The sequence below is a fragment of the Anopheles nili genome, chromosome 3 (genome assembly GCF_943737925.1).
Source record: "Anopheles nili chromosome 3, idAnoNiliSN_F5_01, whole genome shotgun sequence".
NCBI lineage: Eukaryota > Metazoa > Arthropoda > Insecta > Diptera > Culicidae > Anopheles > Anopheles nili.
The window spans coordinates 64,119,079-64,144,682 of NC_071292.1; the positions used below are offsets into that span (position 1 = coordinate 64,119,079).

The window sequence follows — 25,604 nt, forward strand, 5'->3', positions numbered from 1 at the left end:
AATTTTTGTTTCCTTATTTATGTTCTCACTCAGCCCGTGCTGGAGAAAGCTGACCAAATGCTGACCGTCAAGAGTGCTGGTTGTCTGGGCGGAGAAAGGAAAAAGTTTTCCACTCGCTTCGCCAGTTCCGGGGTTAGTTTGGTGATGTTATTATTTGAGCCATTTCATCCTCGCGCACGGTTGCACAAACGCGGCACGGAAGTTCGCGACGATCGTGAAGAAAAGTGGGGCCCACCCTTTAGAAGTGCTTTCATTTCTAAAAAAGCGAGATTGTTTTTCCTTTCAGCTCTTATTTTTTCTATGCCATTGTTTTTTTGTGTGTTCCCGCTTACGAGTACATAGTCGACGTTCTGAGGCGAACTGCAAGGTTTCAATTGTTCCCGTTTTGTGTTCCGTGTTGTGAGTCAGCATCAGTTGGAAGTGCAGCGAGTCACGAGTTGGGCACAAATGAGCAGCAACAATGCACACAGAACGACTAACGGGAAGCTTAACGAGCGAGAATTGTGTTGGGTAAGGAATGTTCAACTTCTATCGCGTCTTAATCGCAATTAGTGTTCAACTTGGAAACCATATACTAAGTAATCTTCTGACTATTATCAGCTATCTGATGTTAAACTAGAATTGCTCAAGTTACAGTAACAAAATGATTTTAAAAAAAAATCAAGAAACCTTCGATTGCGTCAATGGGCAATTAATTATTCCCACTCGCAACACGGACAGGCGACAATTTATCACCTTCAAACGACGTCCTCTCGGGTTGGTTGATTTATAGCTGAACTAGCTCCATAATCATGCCTTTTTCGAAAGAAATAGAGCGCAACCGTTCACAGGTGCCCATCATGATCGTGAGCAGGCTTTCGCTGTCTTTTAACATGACTAGTGTGAGAACGACGGAAGGTTTGTTTGGAATAAAGTCTCCGACTAACAACCTCCAAATAAATTTGGGGTTCCATCCCTAATTCTGGAACTACTCCTTTTCTCAAGCCTTACGTAACGTTCCTGCCAGCGAGGAAGATGGGATTCCCAAAAACCTACAGCATCGCTTCGATTGCCACAATCGAGCTCTTTTTAACGATCGACCGATCGAAAACCAGCCCGCCGTTTATCTCGATCCGTAACCCCACAAAAGGACACCGCGCATATTGGGGTGAGGGTGAATTTTGTTTCAAATTTGAAGCATTAATTTAGTCCACCTCGCCCCCCCCCCCCCCCCCCCCCCAGTTCACCAGGAATCGGCTCGGGAATCACCGAAACGCTCGCTGCAAGGAGTTGCGCGATCAACGGTTACGCATCCACCACGCGGAACCCCAGCGCGTGTTCCGATGCGTGTGTGTCTCAATAGCCCGTCCGGGAAGGAGTGGGGATGCGTGTAAATTATTGTCGCCAGCCGAAAATATATATCGCAATCGCAGCGCGCAATCCCCCTCTTTCATTCATCATCCTTTTTTCGGGTCCGATATTCGAGAGCTACGAGCGAGAGACAACAGTAAAGACCTCCTCCTGCAACCGACCACGCGGGTATCAGTACGCAGGAAGGGATTTATGTAACACGCGTCCATTTCAACGCGTGCCCCTTTGCGCGGTTGCCAGGGCACGTTTCTGTTTCGCGTTTGGGATTATGCTTTGTGTCGATTTTGAGACGCACCGGAACGAATCGGAAGGTGACAGCAACTCCGTTCCCTGACATGGTAAAGCGTATAATTTTTGGGAACCATGATCACCGGTGCGAGGTTGCCTGATGTATCACCAACAACATCAATTATCTGGCGCGCCCCCGGTTCGTAGTGCACTAATTGAATATGACAGTGATTTGGCAGCCTTTTCAAATGTGTACCAACCGTGAATATTTACGCGTAATTTTTTTTTTTCTCGAATGAATATCAAACTAGCTGCCGTTCTGTTTGCTTAAGCATTACCACCATGCCCCCAGGTAAGCTCGTGCACATCGTCGAGAACAATAGATCGCGGATTGTGCATTTGTTGCATCACCTCATCCTCACGTCAGGTGGGCAAAGTAGAGGTGGAAAAGCGTGCTGCTCTAAAATCAGCTTTCGCTTAAAACCAGAACGGAACTCCGACAAAGCGTGTGACCTTTAAAAGCCGCTGAAAATGAAAAGCAAAACAAAAACGCGAGAAAAATGATGTAAAGCTCGCCCACGATACGCGTTTTCCCAGGGATGGAAAACTCTCCACACTCGGCCACTTGGACAATGTTGCTCTAAATTCTAGCGCACACACGGCCAACAAGGGGTACGGCATCTCGTGAAAACTGGGCTACATGCAACACACACCGACTGCCGGATGTAATCGAGCGGATCTCGGCCGGTGTTCCATATCGTTCGCGACCAGCCAAACAATGGCAAGAACAGCCCTTTTTCACGCGTATCGCATTACGCAACGCAAAACGCCGAGAGAACCACCACCACCACCTACTAAAGCACACCGATAGTGCACGAACACACACACACACATACGTAATGAAACGGAAGAAGAGGGTGGCTAAAAAATCCCTACCGGCCCCACCTGCAACATGGGGCGCCTCGTTGTTGCGCGTATTGTAACGAATCATTCATGGCGCGGTGAGCTGGCGTACTCACGCACGCAAAGTGTTCCACCCCCACGTTCGGTAGGCTTCGCGCGTAGTTATTACATGCGCTCGCCCCTCGATCGAGAGCCCATCCGCTGGGAAAAGGGGTGGTTTGTAAAGTATTGTACGGTTTCCACTTCCGAATCGAATCATTTTCCGAAACACGCACCCGTGTGCCGTAAACGGGCACACACGCGCAAACGTTGCTAGTTTCCTCTCTGCGCAATCGACGCAGCAAGCACTAGTGAATCGAAAGTGAGAGTCGCTCTCGCTGCCGCTCTTGCCCATTGTTGGGGTGCTATATTACGCAGCTCGTGTAACGGGTGGATTGCATGTGCACCGCCCCCTTGTCCTTTCCGGCGCACACTTCACCGGTCGGACTTAGGAAAACGTAATGTTTCATATAATTTCGTTATTTATGAGGTGGTGGGACAAATACTAAACCCTTACCTGTCAGGGGGGCGTCACAAAAAGTTTCTTTGTGGAAAAATTTAAGTGATTCTGAAATAAGATGATTTATGCTGTCATTCTGTCAATGCAGTTAAGTAGACAACTTTTTAGTACATTTTTAGTACAAAAGTCAAGTGCCAAGCGTTACAGCGAAAAAATTTGACAACCACTCCATAGTAGGCTGCAAAATGTGTTCAAATTAGACTCACTTTTAGATGAAAAACACACGAACTGCAAGGGTTAATACTTCATGATGAATAATACCACGCAACCCGACCGCAATGGGCTACCTTTCCTACCCACTTCCGATAAGGCCAACACGCGCTCGTCACTTCCTCTACCACGGCTAAATGATTCCCGCACCGACCAACCCTTCCGACACACCAACGCCACCACCGAAGTCTGGCCTACTAACCTGTTGGCAGTGATACCGTTTTCACTTTCTTTTCGAGCCTCTCGGCAGGGAGTAATCGGTGATTCGGTAGGCTCTCGTAGCGGGTGGCGTGTGGAGGTGTGGCACGATACGGTGTACGGTAAGTGCATGTGGCCACTCGAAAAGGAGCGAGTGAAACCAAACACACTTATCGAAGGTACCGAAATTCCCTCCCAAAGCACTGCGTGACCTTCTTACGGCCAGCTGTTACACACCCTTTTTGGATATTCGGTGAAACTTTTGTTGGTAGCAACTAACTTTTTTCCCAACAGCCAAGTGTTGATGAAGGGTATGGTTTTAGGACCAGTGATGGAGGGTAATAATAGCGATATCAAGCAAGCTATAATAACCCCACTAACTCGTACTAAAATAGGACGAAATATGCTGGTAATGGGATGGCTATCAGAAGGAAAAAATTATATAAAAACCTAAGAACGTATAATAACAACACAGTGTAGATTTTATGGTAAAAATCAAGCAACACTTTAAGTCTAGCCATTCAAAAAAAGGCACACACCACCCAGACTAATGCTTTTCGTCCGTGTGCTTGACTTTCGAACCGGATGTCTGCGTGCGTTTCCATTTTGCTTCAACTCAGCTGCATCTCATCTCTCGGCGCAAGGAAGGAAAAACCCTCACTCAATGCGTGACTGTGCACCGCGCATTAGTCACTTTTGGCTTTTGGAAGCCCTTGAGTCTGCACGAAACGAGATTGCGATGAGCGGAAAGATGTTTCACAAACTCGCGAAAGGGAATGAACATGTCCACTGGAACAAAAAATTGGAGCACACATGGGCCACGAGATGAGACGATCGCATCCACAAACCCGTCTCGAAGGGATGCAACCGTGCAGCATATGCAACCACCCAAGGTCAGACGACGGAGACGTCGAAGAGAAACAAAAAAAAGGATACATTTGGGATCAGCATCCGCCGTCTGCAACTGTTTCATCCCGCAGGGCACTTGCATTGGGTTCACATTTTTACGGCTTACAAATATAGATTCCGACGTCGCCATTTCCGTCTGGCTTTCGCTTCCAATGGAGGTGGAAAAAAATACCATAGCTTCTGCTCTGGTGTCGTCTTCGGTTTTAAGATGATCTATTCCGGAGCAACTCCCCGAACCGACTCCATCAGCCCCTGCCATGCACGCGCAAATGTCACCCGTTGGGTGGGGTGTAAATGACGGCCCCGAGAGCTGGCTGGAAAATGCAAAAAAAAAAACGCATCCACAACCTCCGGAGCCAGCGCAGGTTGGTTCGAAGCAGAAAACTGCACCAAAGTCCACGACTGTACACGACGGTATTAGTACGAGCCCGGGCCGTGGTGTTGTGCCGCCGGCGAAGATGCAGAGTGAGAGTGGCTTGGCAAGAAGCAGACGAAGACGAAGAAAAGGCGCACACACTATGTAATTTATGTCATGGTCAGACGGTAAATAAAATGCATTTAATGGCACTCCGGGCTCGGCCGCTTCATAGGCTGCGGTGTGTTCTCCTCCGGTGGCTTGGCGTTGCTTTGTGGGGTTGTTTTTATTTTCCTTTTTTCCTTTTTGAAGCGATTTTATTTGTCTAGTACATTTCCAACACCCTTCTCGTCTTCTCCTTCGCTTACCTCTCTTTACCACAGTTTTCTCTTTTATTTCTGTTACTCATTGCGTTACGTTTTTTTTTTGCTTCATTTCATGCTGCGCCATTTGCGTCAGTGCGTTTTGTATGCACGCTTAGCGTACGTACCCTTGCGTTTTTTCTCCTCGCTGGTGATGGTCAGCAGAGGATTTTTTTTCCTTAATAAATCATGCGTAAATCTTCTAAACAATGGCGAAGCGCGTCTATTGCGCGAGGTGTTTGAAAACCGCGCGAGGTGGTGTTTCTTCCCACGCAATAGAAGAAACTATCCATCGACGTGGTTTCCACGCAGCGATGGGCAGCCCATTTTAAATTAATCTAATCTTATCAAGCTCCCAAATGCACAACGGAATTGATATGATTTTTTTTTCTTCTTCTGAAGCCCCGATTAAATGGTTCGCCCAAGTTATAGTTTTTCCAGTCTCGCGGATTCCAATCCCTACGCGTACAAAATCATTTAAATTTTAGATTCAAACGTAGGGCACTTAGATTAACTCATTCCGTGACACATCACGGATGCCATCACACGTTCGCCTCCCCCCCCTTCCTCTAACCCTCTCCCCACCAATCCACAACCTCGAAACGTAACACACCGTAACGCAACACTCAACGTCACCGGTGACGTAGCTCAAGCCACTGTAACGGCTCGAAAAGTCTGTCAGGGTCAGTCGGTTTTGGTGTCAATGTTTACCGAGCCCAGCAGCGGAGGGGCGGCAAATGGTTAGCGGGGGTAAGGAGGTGAATAAAAAAAAAGTACAATGCAAGATCATGTCGATTTTGTGGATGTGAAAACGAAACCCTCCCCATTTGGTGGATGGGTTTTTTTTGATGATTTTGTGCGTGAAACGCCCCTTCGGTAGCAAGTAAAGGGGGAGTTTATCCGTGCGCTTAACACGAGAAAGGACTCACCTGTAAAGCTTAACTTCACGTTAATGCTACACGCGCGTTCTTCGCGGGGGAGGTAGCCTTTTGGTAATAATTCCGGTGGTGAGCGAGTAAACGTAAAGGCAGGAAAAGCAGGTCCCCCAAAAGGATTGTGGAGCCAAAATACAACCCAATGTACATCCTGTAGCCTCATTTCTGAAGCGCTTTCTGGTACGACGGTGCTAGTTGGTCGAGTTTTTAGTTCCACCCCGACACCGCCAAACAAATCCAGATCAAGGGCCTCGCATACTCGTTAACGATTCCAATCATTCACTAACGGATGAATGGAGAGCCATAAAACGGGGCCGCGGCTAGTGGCTACTATTTTACGGCAGGTACTTAAGTGAACCGGTCTTAACTGGTGCTTTATTTTTTGTTGATTTTTTTTTCGATGAAGTAATTTTGTTGTTCCAAACCGAACTGATGCTATCAGTAGTGGGAGGGGATCTCAGTGCGGGTGTTTACTGATAAGAGAAACGCAATATGCCGCGGAGTTCGTCCGTTAGTGGACGAACCATGTTTATCTGCTTATACGGAGACGCAATTACTAGCATGAGGCAACGTTGCAATATTTTAACGATTTCTCTATAAAATGGGCATAAATCATCAATAAGAAATAATGTTAAATTGAGTTATAAATACGCACATATGATACCTTTTTTATTATTATGGTGCCCTATGACTTGGCTGTTTAACATTAACAGATTAAATTTACAAAATCTATGGGCATTTCCTCCCATTGCATGCCTTATCCCGGGCTAACTCGGTTGAAGACCTGCTCATGTTGGTAAAACATATTTAATGCACTTTCACTCAAAACACATTAGGCAACATTGCAATAAGAAATAATGTTAAATTGTGTTGTAAAAAGGTACATCTGATTATGGTGCCTTATGACCGGACTGTTAACCATTAACAGACTTACAAATTTACAAAATCCATGGGCATTTCCTCCCATTGCTTGCCTTATCCCGGGCTTACTCGGTTGAACACCTGCTGATATTGGTAAAACATACTTAATGCACTTAGACCCAAAACACATTAGCATTTAAATAAAAATCAAACCCATTTCGTCCACCTTGCAATCATCATCCAGTTACGCTCCTATACCTAACACCCGCACTGGCGTCACTTAATGGGCTAATAAACCGGCGACTTCTCACCATACGCCGTTAACTTCACCGTCATGTGGTCCACTGGAGCTGAGCAGAGATGTAAAATTGCATCAGAACGGCTCGATAAACGCAACCGCTGAACACTGCAAGCGCAAGTTTTGCATGTACCTCGATGCATTCTGCTGTGAGAAAACACGTTCGAGCGCAAATAAAACACGTCATGACATTAACTGGTAAAAAAAGGAAACACACAGTTCCAACAGTTGTATCATGACTAATGTTTGCTCGGTGCGTTAAGAACTCTTTCCGATTTGATTAATCCCAGTGAAGAAGCGAGTGAGAAATTTTCAAAAAGCATGAACTGTTGGCAATTAAATATAGTTTCTTTATGCGAGTGGAGAACGAAAAAAAGCGAGGAAATTTTTACTCAATCATTTCCACTCTGCTCATCCGCCGCTAGAGCTGATGTAAAATCACAAACCGGAGTTTTGCGATCCTCTTCAGACGCCTGCTTTGTGAGCCGTCTGCCCATTCCTGTTCGGTGCTTCATCGAAGGGAGCTTCTTTCTCGGTTCTTAGCGCTCTTGGCAAACCCGCGCCGGGTTACGTTTTCAAAACGACGGAACGCGTGCGTTCATCGAAGGAAGAAAAATCGAGAGTGAAAGACGCAAAAAACCGGTCCCGCCAGGCTCGGACGAAAGCGAACCTGCGTAAGTGCCGGCTACGGATGACGTGTGCTCATCTCGCTCTCTCATTGACGTGTTCTCTCTCTTTCTCTCTCTCTCTCACACATGCTCAGATCCGATCACACTCTCTCACTCTCCCTCTTTCGCTTAGCACGGCTGTAGTGCGTTTGCTTAAGCTACGCACCCGAAATGTAAATATTTTTTCGATGCCCGGTGCGATTCCACCCGTTTGTGGGGGGTTTCTCTCGCCCGTCGCCATCGCCTTTTACTACACACGCACACACACCACACACGGAACATGTGTTCTACCCCAGACTCCCCCAGTACTCGCTCTCTCTCTCTCTCTCTCTCATATGGTCCTCACAGCTCTCTCGCTCCACCACGGCGTGAGGAGAGTTTGGGGAGCCTCTCTCTCGCTTACGCACCCGACGCCTGATTGGAATGCGTGTTAGTAGGCCAAGGACGACGCGCCACCGTTCGGAAACAGAAAAACCAAAACCAGACACCACGGAGCACCACGAAATCGATTTACCGTTTGGTCAGCATCGGGAGGGTGATGTCCGGCTGGGTGGCTGTAGCGGGGGGAGGGCAAAAGGGCTTGGGGTGGTCAAGTTAGCACCGAATTGAGAGATTCTTTCTCCTTCTCGCACGTGCCGCGATTGTGTGTCCGCTCTCACGCACTGCTGGGGCTTTTTGGTTAGTTCCTCGGTTAGCCAACGCAGCGCGCTTCGAGGACACAGATTAGTGGACGTAGATTTTTTTTTCGTATTCTTTTACTAGTAAAATTTGGTTTCGAAACTACGCGATCATTTGACAGACCGGATTTGCCTCCATCTTATCAAAAAATCGTCAATTTAGCGCATTTATTTGATAGTTTGGGCACGCTTATCACCTAAGAATCACATTGTATAGCATGATAAACGTAACAAGTAGTACACAGACCAATCTCAGTTTGTTGTATTAATCAAATTTATGAGACGCGTGCATCCACTCGTGCTTTGTAAACACACACTCCCGATGCAAGTGCGGCAATGCACTTTTCGCTCCTTCCATCAACCGCAGTGTTACGTAACGGCTTATCAGCTTACACTCGCTGTGGTCTGCTGCTCTTTTTGATAACTCAACATTATTGTACCGCCATCGCTGTTATCACAGCTGTGAAATAAAAAGAATGAATGACGTTTTGGTCGTGCGGTTATTCTGAAGCATCCAAATCATGAGTTGAATATTATTCCAGTAGAAAGAATCCACGAAAAGATACCAGTTTCTATCAAAACAATGCAGAACGAACGCATAAATGAAAAAAAGTCGCTTCAAATTGCCTCAATGGATGTTTTCTGCCATAATGGAGAAGCCTGGTACTTTATGCGTGCTACCTGTCAAGATGACATTTGCGAAACAGGTGCAAAATATTGCCTTTCAGTCACCGTCCAGATGCGCATTATGCCCAACAGTACGTATGACTTGGCTTGGCCTGTAAACCCGAGCAACGGGCTCCAAATATTTCAATCTAGTCATCCACGGCCGCTATTACACCACGCTTACTCTGAGCACGATCAATAAAAGTGCATTACCGACGATGTGGCGTATTGTTCGGTTGCCTGTATTTTTTTTTGTTGCTTCTTCACAACATCCTTTCCACACACACATGCAAAAATCGTTACTGCAGAAATGCATCAGATGATGCCTCGCCTGGTGTCAGTATGCGGTATGAAAACGAAAAATTGAGTCCAAACCCTCATCAACGCGCTCACCTACCTAGCCCGTTCGTGCACTTGAGTGCGCCGTGGTACCGTGGTATTGGTGGCGTGCGAGCTAGTTGATAAACGTAGTTCAAAATAGAACGAACAAGCGGCTGCTGGCTGCGCTGCCGCTGACTACTGCAACCATGACCTAGTTCTAGAAAAACCGACGTAAACGAGTACCCCCCGGTGGTGTACGACGATGCGGCGTTGTAAGTCTCGCGATGTACTTACGATGCAACTCCCATACACACACACACACACACACACACACACTCATCCATCCGTGAGGTGGAAGAAAACGAAGCTAACCCGAACGGATGCACCCGAATCTGGCCCACGCGATGGCGCGGTGATTTCCCACGAACGATGCGGCACGTGAATGGAGCGGTTTTTCGCGTGAGCACCGGAGGGGATTTTCCGGATCACTCAATCGTCTGTCCCGTTCCCGTGTGGGCGCCATCTGAGAGGCACTCATTTTCCGAGAGAAAACAATCGCAAGTCACATGCTTGCTCGCTTGCTCGAGAAAAATCGACCTATCGAATTATGCTCCGAGTAATGTTTCACTAACGAGCGAGCGTATGAAGCAAAGAGAATGGAATGCTAAGTAAGCTTATAGCAAAGATCTTCTTAAGCTTTTAACGTTTAATCCATGCAGAAAAACAAATTCATTTTGTAATAAAATCACACATGATGTGTTTGAGTTGGAAATTTCGAGTCATAGTTGTGCGGTACCATGCGCCTCCATCACAGACAAATTCACGGTATGGAGCAAAAGCATAATAAGGAAGAAGCAAAAAGAAAATGACCGTGTCATCAACATCCGATACGCCCAATTTTTTATCGTAATTGCAGCTTTCTCACCATCGATTTCAATGCAGCACCGAAGGAACGAAGTTTTTGTAATAACTACGAATAAAAAAATTATGTTACATCATACATCACCCGTGACCGAATTGGGTCACAGAAAATTTCGTCCTTTATGCTGGGAGTATGCCACGCGATCGCTTTCAAACAGCTGGACTTTAGGCCCCCAAGGCGTCCATTATCATTAAAATTTCACATGATGTATTGCCTCCCGTACCCACGCTAAATGCGAGAAACGATAACGCTAATCCCACCCGAAAAGGACCTCCGAGAGAGCGCGAAAGAGAGCACCCAACGCAAGATTGACCAGCGGCCGATAAATAACATATCTCACAATTCACGCACCCCAGCCCGTGGGCCACCGATGAGAACTCACACGCCTCGACCCCTGGACCACACGGACCTGCCGAATCCTGCCGGTGCCGGTTTACAACTAGCGGATTCGTTACTAGTTCACGGTTACGAGGTGACCCACTAACACCGAAAAGGGGCCCGTTACACAGCGTGATGCTTTAATGGCGAGTGACCCTGGGAGCGTAGATTCTGCGCCTCTCCGTGACTGTAGCAAACCCCAAAAGCCGGACGAAGGTGTCCCCGTGAGCGGCACCGGCAGTTAATAACCACACAAATGGCAGTGTTTAGCATAAATCGTGCCCATTTGTTAAACACCAGATAAAATCAATTATGTATTCCAGCTACTGCATGCTTACCGGGGCGCTAGGGAAACTATAATGGTGCGTCATGAAATGACAAAACATGCGCCAGAAATGACCAAACACGTCGATTTAAAGAATGTAAAGGGATCAAGGTGTTAGAAACGTTGTTGGGCTTCCTAATGCATCTTGGTTAAATAACAGTGTGCGGATAATTAACACTTCTTCGCAATACATAAAAGAGAAGAACATTTACTACTATCTCAAGCATTGTTCAATGTACATGTGTCTATTTTGCATAAAACGCACAATTTTTGTGCACCACAAAAACTGAATGCGTTATGTTTATGCTACCACTAACGTACGGTTCGATTCTAAGCGAAACCGACCGATTAAGCCTTCCTCCGGTACTGGAACGAAATGAAGCCTTCGAAGTGATTACTCCATGTCCAACTCACCCCTAGCTCATCGCTTCACCCCTCCACACAACAGAGACGAATTCAAAATGAAGCTAGTGGCGCCATCTAGCAGAAACTACACGAACTACTCTAGCACGTATTCGAACCACAATTTTCAACCCCTCAGCGACCGGAAAACGAATCGTCATCCGGGCAGGGAGGTGGGAGCGAGGGAGAACAAGCGAAAGAGAGAGAGAGAGAGAGAGAGAGAGAGAGAGCGAGAGAAGAGCTTTACTGTCTTCCCATCGCTGGACACCTTGCCCCTTTGCAACCCCTAAAGTGTGCGCCACTCGTGGCAAATAAAATCAACCCTCGCCGTCCATCCACCGTCAACAACTACTACAATAACAATAACAATCCTCTCCCAACCCCACCGTTCTCCCTTTTGCAAACCAGTCAGAAGAAAAAGGGAAGCAATGGAGCATGGCAGAGGGTAGGGATGTTTTTTTTTCTCGTTATTATTATTGCTGATGTTGTTTTTCGACGCTCTCGCAGCAAGTAACTATTACAGTGGTGGTCAATCTGCGGGACGATGTTGAAGGAAAAAAAAAACACCACCCCTAGCAGTGGCTAGAGGACGAAGGGATGGTGCGCGTGGAGCTGGGTGAAATAGTGCCCGAATGCAGCGTATCTGTGTGAGTGTAGTAACGCGCAATGGTGGCCTACTCAGCATCGATCCGACGTTCGTCGTTCCTCGCCGTCGACGCCGTTGAGCTAGTGCACATTTAGCACTGGGTGCCTATGTCGCTAGCTTCTGGTTGGTTTTTACGTTAATTTAATTTCCATCGGTCCCTTTTTACAGCCCTATTTTTTATTCTTTTTTTGCGGGCAAACTAAGGGGCGTTTTATGAAGTTTACGAAGCACGCGTGTAAGGCGGATATACTTTATCCTTCTCCATCGTATCATTCTAGCCAGCGCTCACGTACATGTAATTCAACCCTATTTCCCTTATTGTCCAAATTCGTGCTTCTTGCTACAATATTATAGACCAAAACAATGTATGATATCAACAGCATAAAATGCCTCAACGAGAGACTAAAAAAAACTTTAATTGCAAATCATTTCAATGGATTTTCTAAAATTGAATGAAGAACCAAACATCATCTGGATAATTCAGCAATCAACCTCTACGATGATCGATTCTAAATAGAACATTTCATACCCTATGGGTATCCACGTCCGATGAAGCGATTTTACATGTAACTTACAACAGATACAATTACTCACTCGTACGTTGATTCTCAAGCTCCCACCATTCGCTTCAAACCCTAGTTGTAAAGCTGCCACTGTTACTCATAACGGCGGGAGCAAATAGTTACATTACTATGAGCCAGGAAAGGTGTTTGGAAAATATACAAATGTTCAAGAAATTTGCATTACTTAAAGAATAATCTAGCGACAAAATACAGCCTAGTGGCTGCTAGGATCGTACATACAATTCACGATAAGATCATACACAAATTGATTTGTTTACAGCGTTCCAATGGCTTGACCACGGGATGCATTAAAGACACATAAATATGGGGGCGACAATCGATGCCCTAAAATAAATTGAGCAAACCCCGAAACCGTCCCAATTGTAACGGTTCACTGGTGGTCAATGTTTGTACACCAGCCAGCCCAGACATCGCAATGTGGCGCATGCTGATCGCGAGCCCGTGTAAAATGTTACAACCCTGGGTTCACTTAACGCCTGCCTGCAGTTGGTGCGACCGGAGAAGCGCCATTTTTGGCCAAACAAGCAGCAGCAGATCGCACACTGGGTGTGTGTGTGTGTGTCTGGCACCAAAACGAGGAAGAGAACCGAAGCTGCAAAGAAGCATTGGACCGAACCGGCAAACAGCTACCGGTTCACCTTGAAATCGCTCGAGGGCTCGAGACTCGTCGGTTGGAGCGAGACGGCCGAACCTCATCGGTAAGACGCCTCTGTTGCTGAAGAATGGTACACCGGGTAAGGGGTAGCGTGACTGCATCCTTTCGGGGTGAGTTCTTCCGGTTTGGTGAAAACGCCACAGTGAAAAAATAAACCCCATAAACAAGCCATGTTGCGATTGAGGTGAAGAAATGCGACGAAATTTTGTCATAAATAATGTACCAACTATAGAACCTCGTGACGTAACCAAAAAGGCGTGTCGGAAATTGAAGTGCCTTATTTTACCGATTGGCATTAGAAGTTGCAGTACAGCTCTAACCTTCCAAGCCGGAAAGCCACGTATGACGCGCGAGCATCATTCGCATGCATTGAATAGGAAATTCGTTTCCCCCCTATCGGGCTCGTATTATCGATGCACTGCGTGTCTGGAAGGTGGCTTCATGCAAATGTATGAAGAAATAAACAGCAACCGCTGGACCACTAGCAAATCGAATCCGCCGACTAATGCACGGCAAGCACCAGCTGCAATCGGCGGTCTGCAGCACAACTCAAACAATGCACTAAAAATGAGTAACATATTTTTAAAGATTTAAAATTAGTTTTTAAATACCATATTATGTAGAAAAGATTCCTTATGAGAATAGTACAATTGCCCCTCTATTTCACTTCAACGTCCTCGAATAACATCAGAAGAGCCAATGTCGCAGACTTACATAACATTTCGATGGGCTAATGATACGTTAGCATGAAGCCCTCATCGCATCCAACTCCGGGCCGGTGTCGACGAAAGCTTTGAATATCATTATTTTAAGCAAGGCGAACGCGAGGCTCTCCTATTTTTGTCAATATATCGATTTATTTCCATCGAAAGCTACATTTTTCTTTTTGGGTATCCTACGGTCCGTTAGAGTATTGGCTTTGAACCGTTCGAATGAGAAACGAGCGAATTTTATCGGCTAAGAACATTTATTGCCCGGGAATGAGCAATTCCCGTGAGCATATCCTTGCGGTTGAATATGCGGGAAGAGTTCCCCAAAAACGAATTAACAGCAGGAAAGAAAAACCCTCGAAAGTGTAAAAATAGAAAACCATGCCACAAAAACCACGAGCAACATAATTTCGCCCTATGTTTTGATTCCCATTCCTCCAGAACGCCGTTAATTCCAACGATCCACCTTCCCAATACCCTCAAGGGGCACGTTTATGAGTGTGCGCTTATGTTGCGGTATGTTGTGTGCCTGTTTTCGTTCAATTCCTTTCGATTCGTACGCGAGATCGCGCTCCGATCCGAACAGAAAACTAAGAATCCGTGAGCGAGAAGAACATCCCAGACGGATAGCGGGGGGAATAACGCACAACTTCTGGAACCTCTGGAAGGTATGGTGCTGCTTCTGCATAGCGGAACGCTGTGTGGCAACAGATCGCATACGGTAGAAGGGGTACGAGAAAAACCGGTTCCGGTTCTCGAGAACCGGCTCGACGAAAGTGAATTCCGTGTGGCTCCCGTCGCATGTGGCTCACGGATTGCCGCCATAAAACCGAAAGCCAAAACAAGGAAGTGGTCGTTCGGTTCGAACGCGCGATGCCTTTACGAACAAAGACTTGCGCTGGAGTTTACTGGTTGGATTTATGAAGAGATCGCTGCCCCTGGCTCACTTCCGCATAGGATTCTGAGTTGAAGCGAAAATAAGCGATATTTCTTCTCCTAGCAATTAAAGGAGATTTATGACAGGAAATGAAATGTTTTGCTGTAGACATAGAAATCCTGAATAAAATGAATAAAATGAAATGATAGAAATCCTGAAACGTAATATATGCAACCATGCATGAGAGCAGGCATCGATTTTACTCGAATTAATCAACCATATTCGGTATGAAAGCAACTGTTCCTTCAACCAACAAAATACCACAAAGTTTCATCGAGTTTAGATTCCCTACAACATTGCTTATTGTACGAGACATTTCTGCCTTTGTTGAGATTCAAATAGGTCCGCTGATCTCCTACCAAATGATTGCATTTAAAGCCTCCAAACACCATGGTTTCTCACGCTTCAGCTTGGGTGTAGTAAAAAAGATATACGAAACTAATCTAGACATTAAATTCGATGTCTTTCTTTTTCTCCCATTTTCGTCCCTCTATTTTTCTAGCGTCATTTTACTTTGCCCGTTCCAGTCAATGTTTCACTTTCTCTCTGGCATCTGCCACGCGCAACAGGATCTTAATTATCCTTCGCTTCGGAAATTCAAATTAAAAATCAATCTACCTCACCCACCACCAATAATGTAGGTCATCGAATGGAGCTGGCTTTGCGTCATATCTAGGCTGCTCCTGCCGGTTGCGTGCGAATCCTTCCCACCGCGCAAACATGCCCCGAACGCATCAACGGGTGAGCCAAAAATTCCACCATCACGCCTCGCGTGGAGAGTATTTTCGTGCGGTGCCATTTTTTATTATTGCACACCCTTCTGCCCACCAACAGAGCGGCCCTTTCAGACCTATCACCCCCAACCCGCCAGCCGGAAATTCGAGACGATTGCATTGCGATACGAAAAGTAGGTCACGAGCAGGTGGACACCCTGCACCCTTCTATTGCATCATCGCGCGCCCTCCACGAGCAGTCCCTCCGATTGCACACTGATTAGTGCCACGCGCGCACAACCCGAGCTTGCTGCTGGCCAAATAGGCGGAGCCTTCGTGGCCCCGTGTGTGAGCGAGATATGGGAAAAGAAAGCCCACCACCGCAGGTGCTGATAACGGATGGGCTCCCTCACCGTGTTGTGGAGGCGCGTAGAGGTTGGTGGCGTTGCGAACGAGAACACCCCATGCGAAAGGTCCTTGTGTTAGGTCGCCGCTATCGTACGAACACGGCTCTATCGTCGTAGTAGAGGCACATGGCATCGTTTTGACATGCGCACAAGCTCTGCTCCTGGCATGGAAACCCGCAAGTGTTACACTCACACTACGTTCCGGTGGTTCGGAAAAACGGGAAAAATGCCAAACGTGCGGCCGAGAAGCAATATTGGTTAAGGTCAAGTAAGTGCCCTTTATGCGCTGGGTCTAGGACACCGAGCGCCGGGGTTTTATTTACTTCCTCGTCTCGGGCAACTCGGGCACTAACACGGTAACGCTGTCATTGCAAGCTGTCAAAAAAATAAACAGGCGTTACAGGCAAGGTTTTGGGACTAGCTTACTGGGTTACTAAGATGGAAAATCTTGCCCCAAAATGGGTTGATGCAATGCATGATAACGCATTTGAATAGTAAAGTAGATTCAACATGATAATAGTTTGTATTTTGCATCAAATCATGCTCATATAAATGCTTCCGAAAGATAAAATTTTCTAACAAAGAAAATAGGTGAACTCTTTTCAGCCTTCCAAACGGGCTGGGCCCCATTTAGCATAACCGCAAAACCGGGATAACGAAAAATTCCAAACTCCACACGGACGTCATCAACCTTTACCATGACCCATCCCTTCCACGTGGATGCTCGGGCAGGCCCAGGGAAGGTGGATAGCAAGGATACAGCGGTAGCGTCGCTGACCTACTTTCGGGTGGTTCGGTTAGCAACAAAGAGATACAATCTGGTACCGAAATTTGGGAGGGAAAATCTAAAACACTGTCCGTGCTCACTCACACGCGTTTGCTCTCTTTCTCTCAGGCAGAACTGCCGAGAGGAGCACGAAACCGCTTATGTACCAGCCACCATCACACTAGCATCCTTCTCGCATATCCCGCATTTCCCGCTCCGCATTTGAAATAACACTTTCCACGCAGGACCATTTCCATGGCAGCCCGGTCCCGCTGGAAAAGCCTTCAAACGGTGTGTCCCAGCCGCGTTCGTGTGCGTCCAAATCACGCTCGCACTCACACACCAAACCGTCTACGTTTTCTCGATCAGCAGGCGCACCACCTTCCGGAAAAACGCGACTCCGGGGAGGTCAGGAGCGAAACTAGAGCGTACCTAGACCCCGCGAACCGGTCCCGTGCTGCGACCGTCGCAAGTGTCAAGTTCAACGTTAGTATTGGGGTTAGGGTTTTGAGTACACTGCCACTAGGGCAAGGTTCGGTCGAGCGCTAGGGCATGGCTAGCGTTTGCTGGTCGTATCGATCTGTGAGCTTCCGGGTGTAAGCGTTACACACAGCGTTACGACTCCATCGTGTGTGCACGTTTTGCTCGCTCGTGCAGCCCCTGGGAAAGCGGACGGAGCAATTGGTGATGTCTATTTTCGTTTGCAAACCGATTCCACACTGGCCGGAAGAACTTCGCACCAAACCAGAGCAATCAATATGGAGGGGATGCGCGTGATTTCTTTTACCTATTTTTTGTTGTTGTTGTTATTGCTACACAGCGCATTTGTTTCGCTTTGCCCGTGATAATTTCATGAAGAGTCCTAAAAATATGCTCCCTCGTTTGCCCTCCTCGCACACGCTTTTTTTTCTCGGTGTCTCTAATCGAATTCAAATTTCGAATTTCCACCGATTCCATACGTCAGCACCAATTTTCACCCCCAGATTGTGGATGGTGTAGTGTGGCATTTAATTTAACCGAGCCTAGCTTACATCCGCCTTCGAGTGGGGTGGAAACTCACGCGCTCCCACACAAAAACACACATACACACGTGCATGCACGCAATCGTTTTGTATTGAGCACTGGAAATAGGATTTTCCAAACACCCTGGCCGAGGGAGCGTTCAAAGATGACATGAACATTCGTTGGCGAATGGAGCAAAGTGATTCTTTGGGATAAAACGCTTGATATAACATATTCATGTATGATATATGAAGTATGCATGTTTGCTAAAGCAACCCATGACTTTTTGACAGCAAATTAGTGACGAAATAAATAAACACATTCGGAAGGTTTCATTTATTATCCCTCCAGTCAGTACTCCTAACCGTTTTACAAGATTACTCTAAGAAACGATGGCTGAAATTCGACGATAATCTCGCAGGACTTTGCAGTCGCATTCGCAATCGAAACGACGAGCTACAGTAGTGGACAAACATTTCCTCGCTCAACTCGAGGCAGTACCCCGAAATGAGCAAAAAAAAACATTTAAAATAAAAACAAAAGCTTCCACTTACCGTCCGAATCCTCACCGAAGCTGCCACCGTCATCCTCCGGAATCTTGATCTCGATCGCCTCGGTCAGGTGTGAGGTGCCGTTACTCGCTCCCAACTCCGACATAACGACACCAGCCTCGGTACTAGCAACTCCTGCACTACTCCCGACAGCCGCAACCGCAACGGCCGCCGTGGCAGTAGTGGAAGTGCTGCCAATCGAACACGAGGACGTCGCCGACGAAGACGTACAGGAGGAGGACGACGACGAGGGTGCCGATGCTGCGGATGTGGTAGAGGACGCTGGTGATCGCGTAGTCACCGCCAGGACACAGGATGTCGTAGCCGCCGTTAGAGGCAGGATCGTCGCACCCGGAACGAGCGTAATACTGGACGAGGAGGAACTCGGTTGCTGCTGCTGGTGTGAATGATGAGGTCCTTGCAGAGGATCACCACAAAGGAGCGTCCCATCGGGACCGACGGTTGCGGCCACCATCGAAACTACATGATCCTCGACCTCATCCACTCCCACCCCATCCACCCCGACACTGGTGGCACCGGCGAGTGTGCTAAGGAGCGTGTCCTCATCCGTCACCACCCGACCATCGATCACCGATTCCACCACGTCGTCGGGGGTGAGAGCGATGAGAGTGGCTGCTGTCGTTGCCACCGTCGTAGTTGTGATTGGATCCTGCCCAAGGAGCAGATCCGAAACACCACTAGAGCTGGCCTGCACCAGTAGAGGTGATCCGTGACTCGAACCACTCACGATCACGTTCGTGGAGGAACTTGGCTGATGATGCTGCTGCTGTGACTGAGAATGATGCACGTGATGATGATGATGATGTTGCTGCTGGTGCTGCTGCTGCGACTGCTGGTGTTGCTGATGCATATGGTGATGATGATGATGATGATGGTGTTGCGGGTGCCCATGTTGCAGGTGATGCTGCTGTTGCTGCTGCTGCTGCTGCTGCTGCATAGTGTGGTGCATGCCTGCACCCGAACCGGTAACGATTATTTTGGTAGCCACTGTAGACAAGTTTGACGTTGCGTGCTGTAACGCTTGCTGGGAATGTTGCGGATGGTGGAGCTGCTGCTGCTGCTGTGGTGGTGGTGCCTGCAGCTGCTGGTGACCATGGAAAGCTGCACCGTGATGGCCACTCGTGAGAAGGAGATCCTGCTGCACCACCACATCGTACAGGGCGCTCGAAACCGCCGTCACCGAGGAGGAAGACGACGACGACGACGACGACGAGGACGATGCAGATGATGACGATGAGGACGCGGATGAGGACGATGAGGCCACTCCGGGACCGGGTGTGGGTGAGGTGGACAGCAGCATACCACCACCGTTCGCGTACACGATGTTCGAGGTCGCTTTGGGCGAGGACGAACTAGCCGTCGAGGTCGCTTCCTCGTGCATCCCTCGTGCAGGGTTAGTTTGCCGTGTGGTAAATGTTGCTTTTACTTCTTCACTTTTTTTTTTGGTTGCTTTTTACACACTTCTTCCTTTTCTTCTTCTTTCCCTCCCCACAGGGCCCACTAGAGCCCTTCAACTTCCTTTTCGCACTTGCTTTTCCGGCCGGGGCCACTTTTACACGCGGACGCACCTCACTGGATCACAAACGGCACGCTGTCACGGGCTAGGACTGGGATTTCGTCAAAAAGGAAAGAAAAACCGAAAATGAAACCACCTCCACGTGCACGTTACCATTACCACCCCCTGTCACGGGCACTGGAAAATCACGCACACAAAACACTGCAACACTCCGTCGAGCGTCAGGATCTAGCGGGTTTTTCCAGGCCGCTTTTTCCCGTGCGTCCAGCTTTGGCTGCAACTCGCATTCGAATGTGAACGGGCACACCTGAACGTGTCGAGTCGGTGACAATAATTAGGACACTTGCACGAGCCTCACATATTGCCGCGCTCGTTTGGGAAGTGTCCCGGAGTGCTGAGTGGAAAAACCAATTTCCCGATTTCACCCCCGCATCCGTTTCACTTACACACGGCACGAGAACCCTCACGAGAACCCATTTACATCGAACTTGGCTCGACTAAATCCCAGCCAGTACAATCTGCTTCCTGTGTGCCGTTGTCGTCGCACAACACCTCAGGACACATCCCGGTGTGCTCGTCCTCGTGAACGGTGTCAGCTTTACAATGCAACGATGGCCGATTGCAGCGCGCACCGATACACTGACACGAGCGGAAAAGCGTCGTTACAAGGTGGCTTCAAAATGAGGCCACCCAGAAACCACCGACACACACACACACACACTGGATCACGGACGAGCTGGATGCTGTGGAGTGCATCCTTTCGTGCATCCAACCGGGCCACGGTCAGGGTGCAGCTTTACAGCTGGTGTGCGATGACTGTTACGACGGACTGCGCAAGTATATAGTTCAAGGTCGCAGGCGAAAAAACAAAAACCTCCCTGCCCCTTCTGAAAGGAATGGGGGAGCAGTGTGGTTTGTTGCAATTTTGCACCGGTTCAGCACCGCGATGCAACCGTTACGGGTGCGTTACGCGTTTGACAGTTCACTCGCAGTAGCCCGGCGTAACGGGGGGAACGATTCCCTCGACTCTGCTAGTGTCACAAACGCAAGGATACAAGCATACTTATTTACAAGCAACAAGCATTTACAAGGAACAAGCATACTTATTTACTTAATTAACACATACACTTCCGTACCCATTTTGATGCCTGGTGGTGTTTTAAATAACACGCTCGTGACGGGATTTACACGCCCGTTGTAACACATCTCGGCTTGGGAGGATTGGTCTCGGATAAACACCACCTGCCTAAGGTATCATTTTTTTCCCCACACGCGCGCGCACACACACACACACTCTTGGTAACGGGGTAAAATAAGCACTTTGGTTCACTTTCAGCTGTGGAAATGAGGAGAGAAAAATAACCGATAAAACCACGAACACAATTTAGCGGCTACTTAATTCACTGATATAGATTGAATTTTGCTTAAAACTCTAGTTGCACGGTCGCACGCGGTTGCACTGTATACTATTTCCAGCACCTGGACCGACGTATTTTCGTTCACTTCACACTGCGTGAGACCCTGGGAGTAATGTAACAATGCACCACCACCGCACAGGGATGAGCTTTGGGGGGCAGTCACAAAATAACAGAAAAAAACACACATCCACCGTAAGGATCAAATATTTCCACTGATTTTAGATCCATCGGGGTGGCGTGTGCGTCACCCCATGGGCAGGTGTTCTCACTCTCGCACGCACTTCTAACTGGCCCGTCTCGCTCCGTCGGGGTGACACATTGAAACAGTGACCTACACTAAGCTAGGGCGGTGGGCGAGCTCGAGAGGGGTGGAACAAAATCTAAACCACACGCAATACACACGAAACTCGCTCCCTAAATTTCGCACACACTAACGAGCGTTGCGTACACGGCCGTTTTGAACTGATAACACAAGCAGGATAGCCTCGCTGGCAAATGTAATGCTCTCTCTCGTTCTCCCTTGGTGTAAAATGTAACGAGGCCTCGAAATTTTGTCACTTCACATAATCGAAACTCTCGTTACACGCGTTACAACGGCCATGCCTACTTGGATGCCGTCACCTCGCACCGATAGCATGGGTGGGGAGTTAGAAAAAAACCGAAAAACTATACGTAATACGCTGGGAAAACCTGAAGGGAAGTGAGTTGTGCACTTGCTGTTTTCGTAAAATTCGTCCCATGCACACTTTCGCTATCGTTTTTTTTTTCCTTTCTTGGACTTGGGATTGCAAGGAAACGTCAAAGATCCTGTAGGGTTCCTGTCACTCTCTCTCTCCCTCTTTCTCTCTCACTCACTCGCAGCAGTATGATCGCCCGAAACACGAGAGCGCACACCTCCGCCGACAGGAGCAGCACACGTTCGTCTGGCCAGTCCGTTCCAGCCCGCCAGGATACACAGCGGCGGTGACAGCGCGGACACGGCGGTGCTCGGCACAAAAACCCGACAGCAAACCGAAACACATAACGGGGATGGGTGGAAAGCGGATAGTCCCCCCCTTCTCCCAAGCGGAAAACGACCCCCAAAAACGCGAAGGCGAAGGCCGACACTCGCCCGTCAGACACGCGCGTGTGTCCTTTGCCTTACGCAAGGTGGCTCAAGTAAACAAGGCAACGCGAGGCACATGCCCACCAACACGCACAACACGAAGCCATACTCACGAAGGGATTCCCAACAAGGATGGAAACGGGAGAACAAAAAAAGCCACTCGCAAACAGTAGCAGCGACGGAATAAATAAAAACATACTGAAACGGCGTTCCCACAACTCGATGGCTGGAGAGAAAAAGAATTATTCGCGCGTGCGCACGCACTTGCCTTCCCCACCCAGAACAGGCGAGCCCCATCGTGCTATCCTGCTTCAGCCGCTTCATCCGTTTCTCTTCCACGGATGTGGCCGCTCTCACCCACGACCCCGGGGAGGATTTACATGCACATTTTTTCTTTCGATTTCGGGATCGCTGCTGCTGCTGCTGCTGCTTCCCGCCCAACCGACGAGCATATGTAGGTCTTTAGGCCAGAACCATCCCCCGCGCGAAAACTAACACACGCGCGCACATGCACCACAATCGCACGCGACACCCGGTGCACACGCGTGTGTGTGGCCGTTTTGGGGCACGTTCTTGGTGTCCGGTGCCAGGAACCGGATGCTGGGGAACAAATCCGCGCGTTTCGGTTTCGTGTAGGGGAAAAAGCAAAAATTGCATCGCACGTTGGCGGAACGATGACTAACACACACACACAGTCTCCAATGGGAACACGGAATGAAGTTAGAACGGCTTAGAAGTGTCACGTTTACGTTCACTGCGAAATTTAACAGGTGCCTAGCGTAAGGACGAACACTAGCGAGTGCTTGACAGATGGTCGCGTACACGTTCCAACACCGGTCGAAAGTACTCCTGCAAGCAAGATGAGTGTGCCACCGTCATCACCATCTGCACTTAGTATACGGGTGTCATTACACACGCGCCTAGCCTAACGAATAGTGCCGTGCCTTTGAGTGTGGTATTACGCATTCGCTATTGAACTTCACCGTCAGGCGCGTACGTTGGTAGTGGTACACTGGGTGGAAAGGGGCCACCCATAATATAAACAACGGCAGACTCCCTGGCCTGGCCTGGCCTGGCCTGGGTAGGTGCAAGGGCCTGCGACACGTTGGAGACGATTTCCGCGTCTCTCGAGCTCCACTGCGCGGATCATACACACAAACACACAAGGGGTGGCGCGTACTACCAACGGGGTGTAGTATCTCTCGCCGACTGGCGTGTATGCGTCATTCAAAACCCACAGCACAAGCCCCAGCCGCGGCGCGAAACAACACGCGGAAACGAATCCGCGACACGGCACTATTTTCGCACGAACACACCGATGGTCGGTCAGCTTAGCTTCCTTTACTTGTTTTTTTTTTCTTTCTCTTGCTTGTTTCTGCGAAGGTCCCACGTTTTTGTGCCAAATCTTCTTCCCGGTGATGCGAAACCGGCCTGCTCGCCTGTTGCTGCTTTGCCGTCACTGCTGGGACAGCCTCCCGATGGGTTTTGATCGCATTTTTGGATGCTGCCCGCTGTACTGTGAGGAACTGTCAAAACAATAAAAAAAAACACCACGGCGCCACCGGCTGTCGAGGCAGGAATTTGGCCAACTTTGATCACTAGCCGCAGCTTGCTGAGCGGCTGTCGTTTCGCAAAACGTCAAACATAGAGCTTGTACGTTTTCTTTTTCGTTTCCCCGTGCACGCGAGATAAAGCGAGAGAGCAAAAAAGCATGGACCATCACGGACACGGCATCTAAACTTAGTAGCATGCAGCAAGTGTGGGTAATTCGCATTCGCAAAATACATTTCGCATATTCGGCGCTTCGTGTGTGTCTTGTTTTTTTGGCGGAAGAATGTCACCGATCGAAAATAAACCCGCCATTGGCACGGACACGCCACAACCGGACACAGGAGCAGTAGCCCTCCAAAAAAAAGGACGAAACAAAAGCAAAACAATCACTACGGGCAGGATTTCCGTCGAGCGGCGATCGAACCAATCGGCACCATTTTGCAAACACGAATGCACGCACGCACGCACGCACCGACGAGGGCGAAAAGAGGAATGGCGGATCCGTTCGATCGAAAGAAAGGAAGAAAAAAAAACTTTCGCTCTCGATTCCTTTCGCCCGTGTGCTTTATGGTGGGTTTTCTCCACATCCCACGCGGCCATCGCGAAACCGTTCTAAAGAACCTTTTTTTTCCTCCCCCCACTCCGTTCTGAGCCGAGGTTTCGTATTGGTTCACTTTCGCGCACGCGAGCAAAAAAAAAACCCCGTCAATAAGTGCGCTAATTACACTGCTGTTACACCTCGCGACACCGACAACGGACGGAACACAGCCCCGGGACCGGGCGGGCGGACGTTTGTTTCACGGTCGCGCACTGACACATACTGACGATGGATTCTAAAATATTTAGATATTTTTTAGAACGCTACTCTCCGCTCCTCCCAACACAACCGGGTCCGCACGAAACCCCTCCCGTGTTGATCGAGAGCGCGACGAGTGGCGGACCGGTGAAGGGTAACGCGGAAAGAAGATCACCACATCGCATTGGCCGGCTCGCGATAGACACACACACGCGCGAGAAGGCGCTAGGGAAAAAAAAGGGGAGCCCGCGGGATCTGCGGTGCGCGAGAGTGTGCGTCGGGATGAGGCACAGAATTTGTAATAAAAATCGAAATGAAGTACAGTGCTGTGCGAAACGAGCGCACACTTTCGGTTTTTTTTTGTGTGCGAGGTTTCGCTTGGTGGAAAGTGCACGTGTGTTTTGCTGTTTGATGAAACCAAACACGTGCTGTTGATTCATTTGCAACGTGTTGCTGACAAATGATTGCAATTGAAAACTACTTTTAGACCACCAAAACAAGCATGCATTTGTATATATGCAAGGTACAGGCTTGCCTGTACAGTAAATAAATGTGAAACAAATGTAATTTAAAAAAAAACACGTTATTCTTAAAACGTACAAAGGAAAAATGGCCACAGCCTCATGGCGTTCAGCACTGTACGCTGCACACATTCACGTCCTTTGCCACGCATCCGAACCCCAAACCCAACCATTTGTT

The 25,604-nt window shown here is 48.4% G+C and overlaps 1 protein-coding gene across 1 annotated transcript in view; it reads right to left on the reverse strand.

Annotated features, from left to right (window-relative positions):
- LOC128723048 (nuclear hormone receptor FTZ-F1) overlaps window positions 1-24,911 on the reverse strand; it is a 96,058-nt gene extending 71,147 nt beyond the window's left edge. Inside the window, exons 1-5 of the mRNA XM_053816752.1 lie at window positions 24,835-24,911; window positions 21,172-21,371; window positions 19,719-20,126; window positions 18,502-19,682; window positions 2,418-2,429 (exon numbers count right to left, since the gene is read on the reverse strand). Of these exons, the coding sequence (XP_053672727.1) occupies window positions 2,418-2,429; window positions 18,502-19,682; window positions 19,719-19,900 (1,375 nt within the window). The 5' untranslated portion in view covers window positions 19,901-20,126; window positions 21,172-21,371; window positions 24,835-24,911. The remainder of the gene's footprint in view (window positions 1-2,417; window positions 2,430-18,501; window positions 19,683-19,718; window positions 20,127-21,171; window positions 21,372-24,834) is intronic.
- Window positions 24,912-25,604: the final 693 nt, after the last annotated feature.